The sequence below is a fragment of the Lepeophtheirus salmonis genome, chromosome 8 (assembly GCF_016086655.4).
Source record: "Lepeophtheirus salmonis chromosome 8, UVic_Lsal_1.4, whole genome shotgun sequence".
Classification (NCBI taxonomy): Eukaryota; Metazoa; Arthropoda; class Copepoda; order Siphonostomatoida; family Caligidae; genus Lepeophtheirus; species Lepeophtheirus salmonis.
The window spans coordinates 18858563-18875007 of NC_052138.2; the positions used below are offsets into that span (position 1 = coordinate 18858563).

Sequence of the window (16445 nt, forward strand, 5' to 3'; positions counted from 1 at the left end):
AATAAAGTTCCTTCTTTATACATTGATTCTTCAAATGAAGCATAAAATAACGAACCCATTGTTATCCTTATAAAACAACAAATTCATTAGTCAAACTTGTTAATTATATTACTTGGCAAACTCTTGCACCTTTGGCTGGAGTCCAATTGATTATCAACTATTTTCTTTGTATCCCTTACAGAAAGGTACACATTTTCATGGACGGAAATCCCGAAATCCTGGAGACTTTTCATCCGTAGTTGATAGATTTTTACAATATACTGCACTACATTTGACCATTATACAAATACATTATTGGCTGATTATAATCATAATTAGACTAAGTTCTATGCCTACTAAATAGCACATGGAACGCCTCCAAGACCTTTCAAATAGGAATATGTATATGGTGGCTGACAATTTTTAGCAAATCAGAAATGAGACAAAAAAATCAAGTTCTCCCTTGAGCTCTTCAGTTTTAGACATTCCTACATTATATTAATGTCAAAATATTACCATCTCTTCCCCTCCTACACCCTTTTTATGATCTGGTATCTTATATTAGATACTAATTTTGTTCGGTAAACCGGACCTACAGAGGTTCCAGCGGAAAAAAAGACCAGCCGATGACGTAACCTTTCAAATTTTTGACCCTCCACCCTAAAGAGAATACAAGGGGAAATAGGCGTCATGTATATCAATCAAGAATGTTATTTTTTTATCTATAATTCTGATTCGCCTAAACTAGTGTATATGCGCTATTTTCATCTCTTGCACAATTCATTGGTATCCCGTCTTGTGACTAAGACTCAACTCATCAAATATGTAATACAAGTCAACGCTTCGGACAGGTTTATATATTTTTCTTAAAAATAAACCAGAAACATAAACTATTAATTAAAAACATAGTTCCTAGTATCTTAATCATAATTATGCTCTAAAAAATTATAAAAGTTATTTTAAAACAAAAATAAATCACCTTAATAATCTACGAAGGGTATTTATATTTTATATTTATTGATTGAGGTTACGTGAATCCTGAACATAATTGATAGGCATATTTTTGTTTATTTTTTATTTCGACCATCTGATCTCCTCTATCCCTTTTAGTCTCTTTACTCCACCCTAACTCAAACAAAATTATCCTTTATATAAAAGTTAAATGAAAAATTTTCTTTTATGAAAACCAAAAAGAAAATATTTAAAAAAATCTTCAAATGTCTGAACTAGTCCCCCTCTGATATTTTTTTCTGCGGACACCCCTGTTAGCCCTTGTCAATTGCCTTTAACGACATATTTGTTAATTATTTTTAGTCCAAAAAATATCAAAATTCGAAATATCGAAATACCAATTCCTATATTTATAACAGAACAGGTACCAAAATATTATTTGTCAGAGAATGATATTTTGGTAGAATTGCTCCGTTTTATTTATATATGTATGTTCTATATAATATATAAACCAAATAAAGAATGTTGGAAAAAAACTATATTAGTATCGTGATAATACTGTTACATGATAACATCATTAAAAAAATTATCTCATTGCACCTAGGAACTGTCCCAACCTGATTTACAGCGTCACTTTGCTGATACTAAAATGAACGAATTAAGTAATGATGTATAATTTTGTATACACTTAATACCCGAAATAATTTGATGAATATAATTTATAATAATTTTATTAAAGATAATTTTTCTTGAAAATGACCATCGTAACTCCTTAAAATTTGGGTGGCGGATTCTGAAGGCCTGGGGCTCTGCCTGGAACTAGATACTATCAATGTTGTGCCCTTATCGGTCTGGCGGTTCTAGTAGTTTAAGTTGTTCCGGCTCTTGAATGGCTAGGACCGGAACCCAGACTGCAATATATTGTGTATCAGTTTTGTTTCTCGTGCTTTTAATACTATACAGAATATATAAAAAATGCAGAAAATATTATATAAAATAGATTAGCTTCAATCAAAAGTCAATTTTCTGAGTTTTTGTTTTTTGCTCCTGCTGGAACTTGGGACGCCTTACACTCTGCGTATAAGGTACCTACGGATCTTTATTTATCTAGTACCATTTCCTGGGTCCTAATTTTCTAGCGACGAACCTTGTTTTAAGTGCATGTTACCAAACTGAGCCTGTAAAAAAAAGACCGAAAACCGGAACCGAGACCGAAACCGTTGAAATGAAAGAACGGAGACTGGAACTAATAGAACTACTGTACCTAAACAGAGCACAACCATGGATACTATAGTACATAAGATTTAGATCTGATGATTAGGAAGGCCGAGAGTTCATTAAAAAAAAAATGGAACAGAACTGATGGTTAGCTTTAGCAACCTCTCTGTTGTCAGGAGTGGTACTTTTTGGGTTCGTAGAGAGACATCATCTGCTTTTTTTGATGTGTCACGTTCCTTGACACGGTTGCATTTGAATCATATTTGGCCGCAATAACTGCTTTTGGGGGCATTACGATGTCAAACAAGGTTGCAATATTTCGCTTGTGTTGTTCTTGCTACGTGATAATAAGCTCTAATATTTTTTATTTGACATAAAAACAAAGATAAGACTCCGGAATCTGTCTAGAAGAAAAAAAAGAATCCAATTGTTGTTGTATAACCACAGTAGTTAAGTTTTTAAAATTGACTCATAACTTTTGGAGGACCCGGTACTGGTATTAGCAAGCTTTTGCTCGGTTCATGAGGGATCTTATTAAAAACACCCATATTGACATTGTGTATGATGTATGAAAAGAGAACTATCATAACATTTATTGAAGACATAAAAAGTTGAATAAAATAACAACATTGAGAGTAAATTATGCATCTACTTATATAACTCTGACGTTTGGGTTAACGGCCTCCCCACATTAATAACTTTCTCTTACTTATTGCCTATTAATATTTGATACAAATAATAATAATTTAAGGCCAATAACAGGTTTTAGAGAAACCCATTCAGCAGTCAGCATCCTTTTTGACTTATTGTAAGAGTTTGAAGTTGGAGCTGTAACTATACTTAAATAGTATTAGAATATTTTTCATACAAGTGTGAGTACCCGGTGTTGCTCGAAGTTATTAAACTTTGATGAACTTAGCTTCGATAATATAGGTAGATATGTTTTATGTAGGGGTGAGCATTTCTGAGAGTGCGATGGGAAGGAGGGAGCGAGACATATGGTACTAACCGTGTTATCTTTAACTGTCTGTTATATGATTTGGGGTGAGTAATATATTACTCCTATAGAAAGGATAAACTTCCTGAATAAAACAAAGTTATACCAAAAGTATGTGAGAATTCACCATTCAATGCAAGATATCAACACCATGATGATCTATTAAAGAATAAAGAAAAAAGAGGACACGCACCAATCGTTTTTCCTTTTTTAATATCTTAACTTATATTTTTCTCTCTGTTTTGCCCGGCACTAGCCATAGTACGTAATCCTTTTTTTTTCTTTTCTTTTCTAGTATAACGAACTGAGCCTTAGCTATAGACGCTCGTTGCTACATTGTTATTTCTTAGATCCCGTAATTCAAATAGATTAAGCTCACAGTAAACTGTTGATTCCCCTAATAGTATATGACTAGCCCCCCCCTCTTAAACGCCGAAACCCGTTGTTATTGCAACCTCATTTTTCAAAACAACAAAGAAAAGTTGCGCAATTATTGACAACAGGGTGCAGAACCAAAACGTAGAATTTAGTTAATATTCATCATGGGAGTTTACTTTAAAAAGCATGTTAACGTTTCGATATTGAGTTGTTTGTTTATGCACATGATGTTTAGGTAAACTAGAATATTATTTCAACAAGAACAAAAAAGAAAGTATGATTTTTTTCGCGCACAAGTGGCTCCCAAAAAGGCTGCAAACAGGGACACCGAGACAGCCCTGGATAGAAGTAAAGATGTGATAAGACAATCAGGAAGTGGTGGATAAAATAAAAGTTAATTTGTTTTGTGCCCAGAATATGGCTAATTTATGGGCCTCCAAATTCCGGTCAAGGAATAAACCTGATCTTAATCCATTAGATGATGATGTGTGAGCCGCTTTGGAGTCCAAGACCTATATGATATTTTATGTTTTGCACCCTGTCAATTTATGATGCCATTATTATCTTCTTTTGCTGGTTAAGGGTGTTTAAATTCGCAATTATTTTTCTGGTTTGGCATCCCCCTTAAGAAATTCATTGCACAATTATTTCAATTCAAGACCTTTTTCATTTCATAACTATTTTACTCTAAATATAGCCCTTAGTTGGTCCAAAAAAGAATGTGATACAAGGAAGAGTATTTCTTGTATTATGATAACTAACGATTGTCAGCAACTCATTATTGGCTTTAAATATGAATATTGTTTTGAGGGAACATGTCAATTTTGCACGAATATTAATACTTTATATCTGTTTGCATATTGCAAACATTCTGACTTCTACTACACCTATACTTCAACTCATTATTTTCACTACGGAATTCTTAACCTATAGAAGGCCTATATAAGGCTCATTATTTTTTTTCTTATTCGTGGATGAGTACATTGTACATTAAAATGTATATTAAATTTTAAGTTAGAGATGCATTAAAAAAACATTAATAATAATTTTCTATTGATTTATCGACAACCTTTCTACTTTACTAAGTAGTTTTGTCTAAAATTTGAGATATTTTAAAATAACTCCCTGGGCTGATAATCCACACCATAGACAGAAATATCCTCGTTATATCTTGTGTTAATCATATTTTGGCTCCCTTTTCTATGAAAATTCATATAATTCCAATATTCAATTTATACGGGATGATATATCTTTAGCTTCTAAATGATTATCTAACTCGGTTTTTAACTATCGAGGTTTCAAGAAATGTTTTAATGTAGTTACTATTTATCTACACTAACGTAAGGAATATACAAGAGTAAAAAAGTATGTTAAATAAATAGTATTTTCTAAAGAAAACATGCTTAAGACAATTTCTATTCACGGTCTTGTCCCCTCCTTGAATTTAAAGTGCCTCTTCTTGACCATATGTAAGACAGGTTACGTTACTGTCGTTGAGTCTTGATAAATGAATCGTCACTATATTTAAAACTTGAGCTGAAATGTTATTATAGCTTTTAATATACAAAAATTAATCATTCGATCAGCGCATTTATTGTAAGTATAGAAGTATTTTAAATAAGAATAAATAACTTGATTTTTTGAAATTTCATAACGAAACTTAAAGATGATTTATATTAATAAAAGTTTGTCTGTTTGATCCAGTTTATGACCTCCTTCTTCAACTCCTTTTCGAAAGTGAAGGTGGAACCGAACGAACGGAGGCAGAGGCCTGTACCGATTCATGAAGTCTCTTTGAATGTTCAACACATGTTGTCGATGATTTTTTACCTCTCAATAGTAGATCTATACACTCGCTTAAAAAGAAAAAAAGAGTTTTTTTGTATCTTCATTGCGTTACTTATTGATGGAACTTATTCACAACTTCATATTGAAGCTAAAATCATAGTAAAGATTAAGAGAAACACTACGTAACTTTTTATTCTTCTAATTGGAAGAAAAATGATTTATTTTAAGGATCATCTCTATTATATAGGCCTATTATTATTTAATGCTGTTCTTTTCTATAAATAAAATAATAAGTACTATTATTATTTTTCTTCTTTTTGTATATCAATTTACACTTAAGAGTTAATCACATAAATGCTATTGTATAAGCAATTAGATCATAATTTTGTGCTTCCTTTATATACTTTCATCTTCTTCATCATTTTTACTTCGACCCTCTATATATTTATTTTATTTTTTCATTCATTTGAACATTCCAAATTACTTTATTCATCAAATTTTTAGTGTGTTTATGCCTTACAACAAATAGTTGTCAAATTAGCTTTATATTGTCAACTCAATCATTCTTTTTTTTATATAATTTATACTAGAAACTAAATATAATTTTGTGGGTTTTTTTTAACAAAAAAAAAATAAAACCCTTATATAGTGTTCAGTTAAATTTTGTTACATGGGTTTATTTGAGATCGACCAAACGTGCTGACTGATTGAAATTTGTAACTCATAATATTATTATAAAGGTTTTGCCGGCAACTTGAAGATATTGTTTGTTTTGTAATGTATGTTAACTTTCAATGCACTGATGTTCACCTTCTTTTCTTTACTCACTTGCTTTCTTATGCTTAAGAAACCAAATATACATAATTAAGGATGAATAGTAAGCTAAGATTTACTCAAATTCTTAAATAAATATTTATTAATATTAAAATTTAAGAAAAAAAAATTGTCTTTCTGTATATTTATGTATGAAAAGTCAAGTCATTTTTAAGTGTAAATCTTGATCTAAGAAATAGCAATACAATCGAGCGTGCACGTCTTGTACTTTTAAATATCTAAGGTAGTATAAACAGTGATGCTAATCGAGAGCATTTTGGTAATAGTAAAAAATGAAAATCAACATAGTACCCTTAACAATTTGAAGAATTTTTTGGAGTCGAGCAGCGTAATCGACAAGGAGATGATACTCTTCATGTTTTGCTATTATTACTCACAAATGTAAATTTTAAGGATCTAAAACTTAAAAATACAACTAATTTTTGTCAATAATTTTCCCGATAATTTTTTAAGCATTATCGATTCCGAGGAAGCCCAATAAGGTTGATCATTTATTATCAAAAATTCGAAGCAGTAGAAAAGGAAATCCACTCCTCAATAATTAAATAATATTGACAACAGCTCAGGAAAAGAAAATTCACTCTTTGTGTTAAAAAATAACTTTTCCAGATAAAAAAACAGTATAAAAAAATGTTTCACCTTCTAAGTAACTATTAAATAAATAAGTTGAAATTTTTTGAAGAAAATCTAAGAATACAAATTATATTTAAGTGAATTAAATGTTGATAATCCCTTCCCTAAAAAAACAAGTAATAATTTTTTTTTTTAGAAAAACATAATTACTTGTTTATATTACCATATAATATGTATTTACAAGCAATTTCCTAGGCCCTCTTTTTTTCTTTTTTTTTTGTGAAATATGTGTTATATAATCAAAATTATCAATTCTATATCTATTGAGTAATGGATACTCATATGTATCAATTTAACTCAAATTGAATTGTATACAAGAATTTGGGATTATAAATATCAGTATTTTATCAACATTTTAAAAATATCAGAGGATATGCCCTTTATATGTGTGGATCTAAAAGAGTTCCTGCCCTATGTTAATTGACGGTTTGTTCTTGCTCAGATTGGGAAAAGCCAGATTATGATGCAGGGTTTTTGAATTTCCACGAGAATTGGAGATTTTATGTAAATTTGCGACATACAAATCGTTTTTCGTATAGGAAATTAAGTGAATATCACGGCAAATTCGTGAGACTTGACAGCCCTCATGTTGGAACTACTTGTGCAAAAGACAATTCATAACTCATGTAGTTATTTTTCCACATGATTATGAACCCTTTAGGGAGTTAGTCTGAGAGAAACAAATCAAATACATTGAAAGATATATTTATAGGGGTCTCACGTTTTAATTTATCTTTGCCTGCAAATTTTTCATTCAAAGTTTATTAAGAAAATGATGTATTGTTATTGAAAAATCAATTTTAACTTTGATTTCTGTCGATATGGTTCTTTCACGGCCGAATAAGGCTCTAAATGGTAAAAATATCCTTAAAACGTAAACTGTTTTAAAAGATCTTAAGACCAAAATTGGATCTGTTGAAGGTTTTAAAGATCATTTTAGTGTTTTAGGACTTGCAATAACAAAATTAAACGTTATTTTTGACCAAAAACATGTCATGACCCAGAATTGCGTAATAAAAGTCTATATAATAGACCTTTTTAGAATTCTTATATGTTAAAATAATAATTGAAGAAAAAATAATTTTATCCTGGGACCCTACATGTAGGAGCCCGTAGAATTAAACGTATGCTATTCTTTACTATGATCCTCACCTCTTATTATTGGTTGACCATTTGAAATATTAAAATTTTGAAAAATTAGAAACCTTATTTTTTGCTTAATACTGTATAAAAATAAGTGTGCAAAGTATCGGTGAAATCGGCAATATTTTCCCAATTCCAATACTTCAAAAAAATTTCTTGCCAATTTCAATACCGATTCCGATCCATCGGTATACTCCTACTTACAATGATATTATCAACATCACTTTTGTCTCAGAATCATAATGTACACCACAATTTTACCACACAACAAAATATTTTTGCAAAAATTTAGTCCTTGTTATGTATTTGATTTATAGTATTAAGTAGGCTTACTTTACCAGTTTTATCTATCACAGTATTTTATATCTTAAAAAGAACTCTATATTTTAGTAGCGGGTGTGCCTCTCTTTTTACTAGACGTATAATTGATAAACAGAAAATGGCGACAAGTCTGATATAGTAATTAGTGTTTTACTCATAGATAATTATACACAACAGCCCGCAACCTTTTGACAACAAACATATTAACAGTTTACCATCCTTGTGATGAACCTAAAGGACTCGAGGGAAAGAGTTGACAATTAGACAAATAAGAGCATGTTTTCCCTTCTCTTTACTGATTGGCTAAAAATTGTCAGCTCTCATCTGGTCTATTTTAAAGGTCATGAAGGCAATTCATATTCTACTTTGTGAGCTTAATTTAATTATTTATGACAGTTAGGCAATACATATTAATTGTATTATATATTTTTCATAACTGTAACGTGTGGTGCAGTGTATTGTAATAATAGATCAACTTCGACTAAAAAGTTTCCTGGCTTATCGCCAAGAAAATTTTGAATTTTCCAAAAGACATCAATCCAAGGATGTTGTGGATCAATGTCATCATACGTGCGAATTGGACTCCTACTAAAGACTCAAGAGTTTGCCAAGTAATATAATTAACTATTTTTTACTTTGTGACTTATGTAAAAATTAAATTAATGGGTTGTTTTTTAGTAGGATGTCACTGGGCTCCATATTCTAATTTTTCATGATTAAATTATTCACTTTAGGCTCACTTTGAAGAGTCAATATTTCTACGGAAGTCTCCAGAAGGACGGTGGCATTTGATACATATTACAATTCCTACTTTACTTGAACATTCTAAGATAATAAAGAACGAAAGCTCCTGTTTAATATAAACAATAAAAAAGTGGAAGTATGCCTAAAATTGTGCAACACACGTCTTGGTTAACGTAAAAAATAATCATTTTAAATCATGAACCATCAGAGAATAACAACTATACATATGTATATCCGTCGGTGCAATAGCCCTAGATGAATACCTTATTTACTTCTCCAATATGTTTAGTCCTTTAAATGTATGTGTAGATCAAGTACAGACATGAATGAATGCTTCTAGTTCACCACTTCAGCACCGGTCCCAGATAATTTTTTTCTAGGAATTCTATTGAATCAAGTCCAAATAGCAAGAAGCGGATAAATCATAACAACCCTTTTATTGCGTTGCTATTTTTAAAAGGGATTCTTACTTTCCCCTTCACTGTGTTCAAAGCCAATATAATATGACTATTTTCTACACTAATTTTAGAGCTTGTTTTGATTATTTGGTTAAAAAAATAGGCTACAGCTCTGTAAGTCAATATATTACTAGTGTCAGTTGATAGATTCATAAGAAGTCTTTCAAAGTTACTATGAATATTGAAAAGTCTAAAATGAATTTTATGACTATGAAATTGACTATAAAGAGTATGAAGGTAGAAGTGTTTTCCATAACCTAAATAAAAATGCTATTTAATTTCCTTTGTCCAATGTGATTCGAATAGGAGTTCTTTGGAATATTTTATGGGGGGTTGTCATAAAAATATTAATTGAAAATTTTGAAAGTCAATTAAGTAGAAATTAGGGGAAAAGACTTAAAATAATTTCACGTTAATCAAGGAGAAGAACTCTACAAAAGACTACATGTTAAGTTAGTTATACTAAATTTATTATACGACAATTTAAAATATACAATAAATGAACTCTTTTTTTTCAAAATTTTCCAATGTAGCCTTTAAAAAAATTTCATGATTTTTATATAGACAAAATAAATTAATTGTAAATATTAAATAAATATTGAAAATGTGATAACTAAAAAAAATAAGGCTAAATTTTTCTTATTCATGGCTTATCTAAATTATCTAATAAAGGTATTTCAAACGGAATATGCCACCCTTTTAAAACCGTAATGTCACTCAAATATCATCTCCGAAGTTGTGTGCTACTAATATCATGTACACCAGTAGAGCTGTACAAAAAATGACTTGCAACTATGTGAAAAACCAACAATTAATATGGTAACCCTGACAATTAGAAAAATGTTTGACAGGAGAGCAGCTTAGTTGTCATGGCACTAATTAGATTGGTTGTGGGCAGCTATGAAAGGAATTATAGTCTGAGTCCAACATACACTTACACGTATAGCTCCCCAACAAATCATCCTTATTAATCTACGGCATTCATAAGCACATCCACTTTACACTTGGATGTTACCTCCTAAAACATTAAATAATAATTATAACATTTTCTGGGGAAAAGTTGTTTAGGTTGTAACCACAAAATGTCTCGCGTTCGTCTAAGGTAATACTTTTTACAACTCTATACAACAAGCAGGGCAGATTTTGGTACTTTTACCGGATAAATAGCAAAATACACAAATTTTGAGCTAGTCATTTACCCCTAAACTTGGTAAGCCCCCGGGCGTTATCCTAGGTTAGCCTTGCATTAAAGTTGCTCTGAAGACAGGGGTCGTCAACCTGCTACCTTTAGAATAGGGTTTACTATAGGGAATAGGGAAAAACTACTTTTAGCATTCCATGCAAATCATGGGTGAGTGTTGTGTAATGAACAAAAAACAAAATGTTTATTTGCTAAAAGTTATCAAAGAAGCAATGTTAGCAAAATATAGATACATCGCACATAGTGTGCACAGACCTAAATCTTACAAACTAAGGAGTAGAAAAAGATTAGTGAGATTTGTGAAACTGAAATCTGGCTTTCAAGATATCATCAATCTTTGGTTTGGAATTCTAGCATTGAATCAAGATAATTGATCTCAAATGTTCATCAGTCAATCGCGGCTTATGTCGCATAATTCATTTTTGAAAATGTTTGCTCATCTGAGAAAGAAAGAAAGGGTAAGAAGCGTAGTTGTGGGCCGGATACCTAAATGGAGATGGAGAAAATACATGTTGCTCCTGTAGGTGCTACATGTACATTGAATATAAATTTCTCGAAATAAATAGAACAGGATAAAGGCACTCTATAGTTGTTTACAAGATAATACGCATAAAATACAAAACAACAATAGTAAAATTAAGGTACTAAGCAATCAGGGTCTTTTAGTATTCTAATCATAATATTCGAAGAATTAAAATCTTATCACAAAGTTTTGTGTTCCATACGTTTTAGCAAGCAGCAAGTACAGTCGGCGGCCCGTAGTTTGGTGATCCCTGCTTTAGAATAACGTGAATGGATGATTGTGTACTCTAAATACATCATAAGTTATGATTTATTTTTAAAAACATGCGCCATCATATATATATATATTTATCATGCCAATATGACCCTTACATGGAAAAAAAGTTCAAGACCTCGGATATACAAGATTTAATTTAATAGAAAAAAATTCAGAGGAAATAATTATGCATGTGGCTACATGAGACATGAAAAAAAGGAAGGAGAATGCGATTGTTTTTTTTAAAAGTGAGCCGACAACACTTTTAATATTCATTGCTTATTATTTTACAATTTCTATAAGAGAGATATTCCAATATCTCTCTGTAATATCCGGTAATTAAGGTTGATTACCATAATTGCGAAGAATAATAGAAAGAGTAATTTAATATCTAGCTGATACTTTAAAATCTCCAACCATAGAGAAATAAATATATTGCTTGGGTTGGATTTGCAAAATTAAATTTTATGAACTATTCAAGATATATAGAGACACTTTGAACTATGGAAATGAATGTATGAAATAAGGATTGTTGGTTTAAAATTTTCTCAATTTTTAGGTATAGAACTAAATTGACTTAGACTAAAATATACAATAAAGATACAAAAAAATAACAATCAAAATTTGGAAATAAACAAAATATAATTCTTGATTTATTATCAAATTAACAATTTAATCCAATATTTTATAAGATAAGTAGCCGAAATATATATTGAAATTTTCCCATCACAACGAAAATAAGTATTAAAAAATGATTTTTTCATTAAATCCCTAATTTAATCTTCAGAAATGTTACTAAGTGAGACAATTTCTTTAAAATATTCAAAATATATTAACATCTTAAAAGCAAATTACCACATCAATCGTTTACATATATACCTACACTTAGATTATACCTAAACGCATGATATATGGGATAACTGATAACTCGCCTTAATGTGTTTAAGAAAATTTACTAGTTAATATACTAAAAAATATAAATTTAGTATTTCTTTCTTTGATATTCATTATCAATGTTGTCTTTTGCATGTTTGTAAATAAAAATAATCAAAAAAAAAAAAAAAAAAAAAAAAGATCTATTATGTGGTTATGAACAAAATAGGATCTTAAGAATTGATAGTCTAATTCAAAGTTAATTTTTCATTTATTAATAATATCAATAAAATTACTTTCTACATTATTTGAATAATAAAATTATGACAGACTAATGTTTTTCTGCTCCTTAAACAACAGCTACATTATTAAATTCATTTCTTTTTGAATTTAACATATAAAGTAATAATGAAATAATGTAGTGCAAATTTTTATTAATTGAATATTCAATGTCAATTTCTTTATCAACCAATATCTTTTATTAAATTAAGTGACTGGTGAATATGTTATAAATGTTTTATATGAGAGGGAATTAGTGCCATTTTTTTGTTAATATAAAGTAAAATAGTAATTATTCCTTTGGAGTAGCTTTATAATAGCTAATGTATAATATTCAACGTCTTTTATTATTTTAGAACAATATTACAAATATTGAGAGCGATAGAAATAAAAATGTACCTGTTCAACCTCAGCATATTCGATGTTCCTAAGCCTTCATTTTCAATGACAATAGAAAAAGATTTGTAAAGAGAAATGAAATGCGTCTTTCCCACTATAATATATTTTTGATTTTTTTACCGTATTGAAATCACTCCGTTCTGCTTAGACATGGTACAAGTACAATGTCTAAGCTGAACGGTCTAAATGTCTACACTTGTAAGTGCTCTTTAATATTGTCGTTGATATTCAATGTCCAATCATACAACGGATTAGTTTGTAGATATTTTCTGAATCAAAGAGGACAATTCCTTAGAATTATCATAAAAGATAAAAAACGGAAAAGAAACTCGTCCAGAGCAGTTGGACACTATACTTACATAAACTTTCACAGAGCTTGTTTTTCCTATTATTACTATTGCTCATTGAGATTGCTGAGATATCAAATCTCATTTTGAAAAGCTCTGACTTCGCTTGTAAACACAACTCATGAAGTGTATCCGAGTTAAAAATTTAAAGGGCCTGTATAGTATCGAGTTGTAAAAAATATGATATTGAACAAGAACGATACTTTTTGTAATTTTAACCTGAACAGTGGTTTTTTTTCCAGTTGATTCCTGCCTATGTCCTTGTAAAATATGGAGTTGGATTTGTGGTAATATCTTTATCTTCTAGCTTTCCACAGCTAATATAATGAAACGTCGTGACACCGAAGCTGCTCTTCTCCAAAACACTCTTTAATTTTCAAAATTATCCTGTTTCTTTTTTTAAGCGTACAGGCAGGACATATTTTTTAAAACTATAGTATCGTTCATTGCATCCTTATTTTTTTATTTTTAATATAGTTCCCTCTATTTCAGTCCTCTTCATGATGAAATATTTTCACCAGTCTTGTAGACTTAAAATTATAGATAGTTGAGGAGAGTTTCCAACATTCATTGTTAAAGGAAAATAAGGCAAAATATAGTTTTATATTCATAAAAAAAGATGGCCAAATCCATATTTTCTCTGGAAAGTGTCGCTTGTTCGCAATTGCAATTTATCCTGCTATGAAGAAATTTTTTCCATAATTGACTTAAGAGCCTTGTACAGAAAGATAGAATTTAGCAATCTTCAAAATATAAGGATATTAATTTTCTTTTTTTCTGAACATGAGAAGAGTTAATTTATTATTACACATCCTACTTCAACCGTCACTATATTCAGCAAATAATCCAAAATTCTGAGGAATTTAGTATTTGAAAGACGAGGGGGTATTCAAGCTTCATCTTTTATACCTGCTTTTTATGATTACACAGTAGTTAGTATTAATAAAAATACTGTATTACTTATACCGGAGGTTGAAAAAGTCTTTAACCTGCAAGTTCAAGTCAAATCTCAGTTCTTTTCCTCATAAGTCCAAGTCTTTGGTTACTTTCATCGGGTCCTAATTGAATTAACAAATTTAATTCAAGTCCATTAATATATACCTTAAAGATTACTTTATAAAATATAATGACTGAACTAATTTTATTGTAGGAAATATATTGCAAGTATTTTCAATTATGATAGATAGGGTGCTATCAAGAGTACTTTGTAAATATACGTCTTAGAAAAATTGAAGCGATTGTAATAAATGGTGTTAATTTCTACTTCTCATTACGCTTAATCTAATTAAACCATCAGTAATTTTAATTGCAAACTATTAGTTTATTCTCTCAGTTCATTTAGAATCATTTATATCGCACATTTCTATATTTAGGACTCGGGTTGTGTCGATCCTTTTTTAGGACTGAAGACTGTAGTTCCTTCCAGGTCAATCCTGCATATCAGTCCTAAAACTGGATAAGTTCGATCTTTGTTGACGTAATTTCTTTTTTTTAATCAGTTCTAGTACTTAAAGTCCGAATGACCGACGGCCATAAGACTGGGCCAAATGAATAAGGAATATTTTTAATAAATACATACTTACGACTAATATAACTGGAAATTTGAACTTCATATAGCGCCACATAATATATAATTATCTCGAAAAAAGTATAAAATTAGTGTGTTTATATAATTAACAATTATTGCATTTTCCTTATCACAAGTATTTTATATCGAAATTATTTATGCTCATATTTTAGTTACACCTTATTCAATGTACGCTATATAAGAGTACAATATATAAAAAAACCTCTATGTCGAGAAATATTGGGAATTATGATGCCATTGATTCGCGGATATCAAATGCTGATTCGAAATTCGATCTAAAACGGGATCATTAGTGGGCAATGCACTCTTATTTATATTACTATAAGCATGTTCATTGTAAAGGCTTGACAAATTATTGATTTGCTTAAGATAATTAATTATATAAAGTAATTATTCATAAAGGCTGAGTTTGAACTTATTTTATTCGCTAGTGTCTCTTTTTTAATTAAATATAAGATATATGATAAAGATATTGAATAATATTTGCCTACCAAATTTATCTGCAAACTTCATTGCGAGATAACTTTGATTCTTGAATAACATTGGGTACAAAAAATATATATAGAATCAAATACGCTTTTGTTACTTCATTTCAAAACTAAACAATTCAAATATTGGACTTATAGCATCCAAATCATCTTCATGGCATTGACAAAGCCAATATCCGTGTAATTAAAGTAGAACAAACCGCCAAGAGCAGCTGCTGACAAGATCCAAGTTGCTACTTGGCACAGGTTAGGTATAACTTTGCTTCCTCCAAATAAGGAAGGGCGAATATAGTCCACGACCACGGCCTCAACTCCTGAAACACACGAAGACAATGATTATAATAAAAATGGACCAATATCAACATTATGAAAACGAACCCCAATGTGCATGCAACACTGCCAAGGTACAAAAGATTGCATCCGTCATGGGAGTCGTATAAGCGAAAGGAACGACAAATGCAGGGATCTGAAGGGCGGACACGGCACGCTCTACATTCCACATTTTTCCATGATCTTGAATCAATCCTCCTTTCAAGGCTGTGGAAGTACGGAGTAGTGCTTTGGACTCCATGATGCCCCAAGGACGACACTTCTGTAGTAAATTACTTCTTCGTGCCAAAATTGTGGTTAGTGATGCCATTATTATCGTCAATTTGACAAATGTTTAATTAGGAAGGAATTGATGATCAGAAAAATTAATCAAGATGAAGTCAGTTTGACATGACGTCACTTCATAACCAGCTGATTTAGTTGACTTTTTGTTTAACACATTCATCACGTGACTTTTTTTTCTCTCGATGAATGGATCAAAGTTTAAAAATTCACGCAATATCATTTAAATTTAATCTGCCGAATAAATCGTTTGGCAAGAGCCAAATTGTCATAACTCGAATAATTTCTTTACAGAATGAAGCATAGAAACTCAATTCTCTCGTTATGAATCATGATGTTTTCTAACTTTGACAGTAAAATGAATCTAATCAATTCATTTCAGCAGTCCGAATTTCTCTGTTTTTTAAGTGTATTACACTTTTAGGATGACATATTA

The 16445-nt window shown here is 30.3% G+C and overlaps 1 protein-coding gene across 1 annotated transcript; it reads right to left on the minus strand.

Moving 5' to 3' along the window:
* Positions 1 to 15313: 15313 nt before the first annotated feature.
* Positions 15314 to 16140, minus strand: SdhD (succinate dehydrogenase, subunit D). The gene is made up of 2 exons (XM_040717795.2): positions 15776 to 16140; positions 15314 to 15711 (listed from the first exon to the last, which is right to left on the minus strand). Exons 1-2 carry the CDS (start codon positions 16035 to 16037, stop codon positions 15530 to 15532), a joined length of 444 nt encoding a protein of 147 aa, XP_040573729.1. The 5' UTR covers positions 16038 to 16140; the 3' UTR covers positions 15314 to 15529.
* Positions 16141 to 16445: the final 305 nt, after the last annotated feature.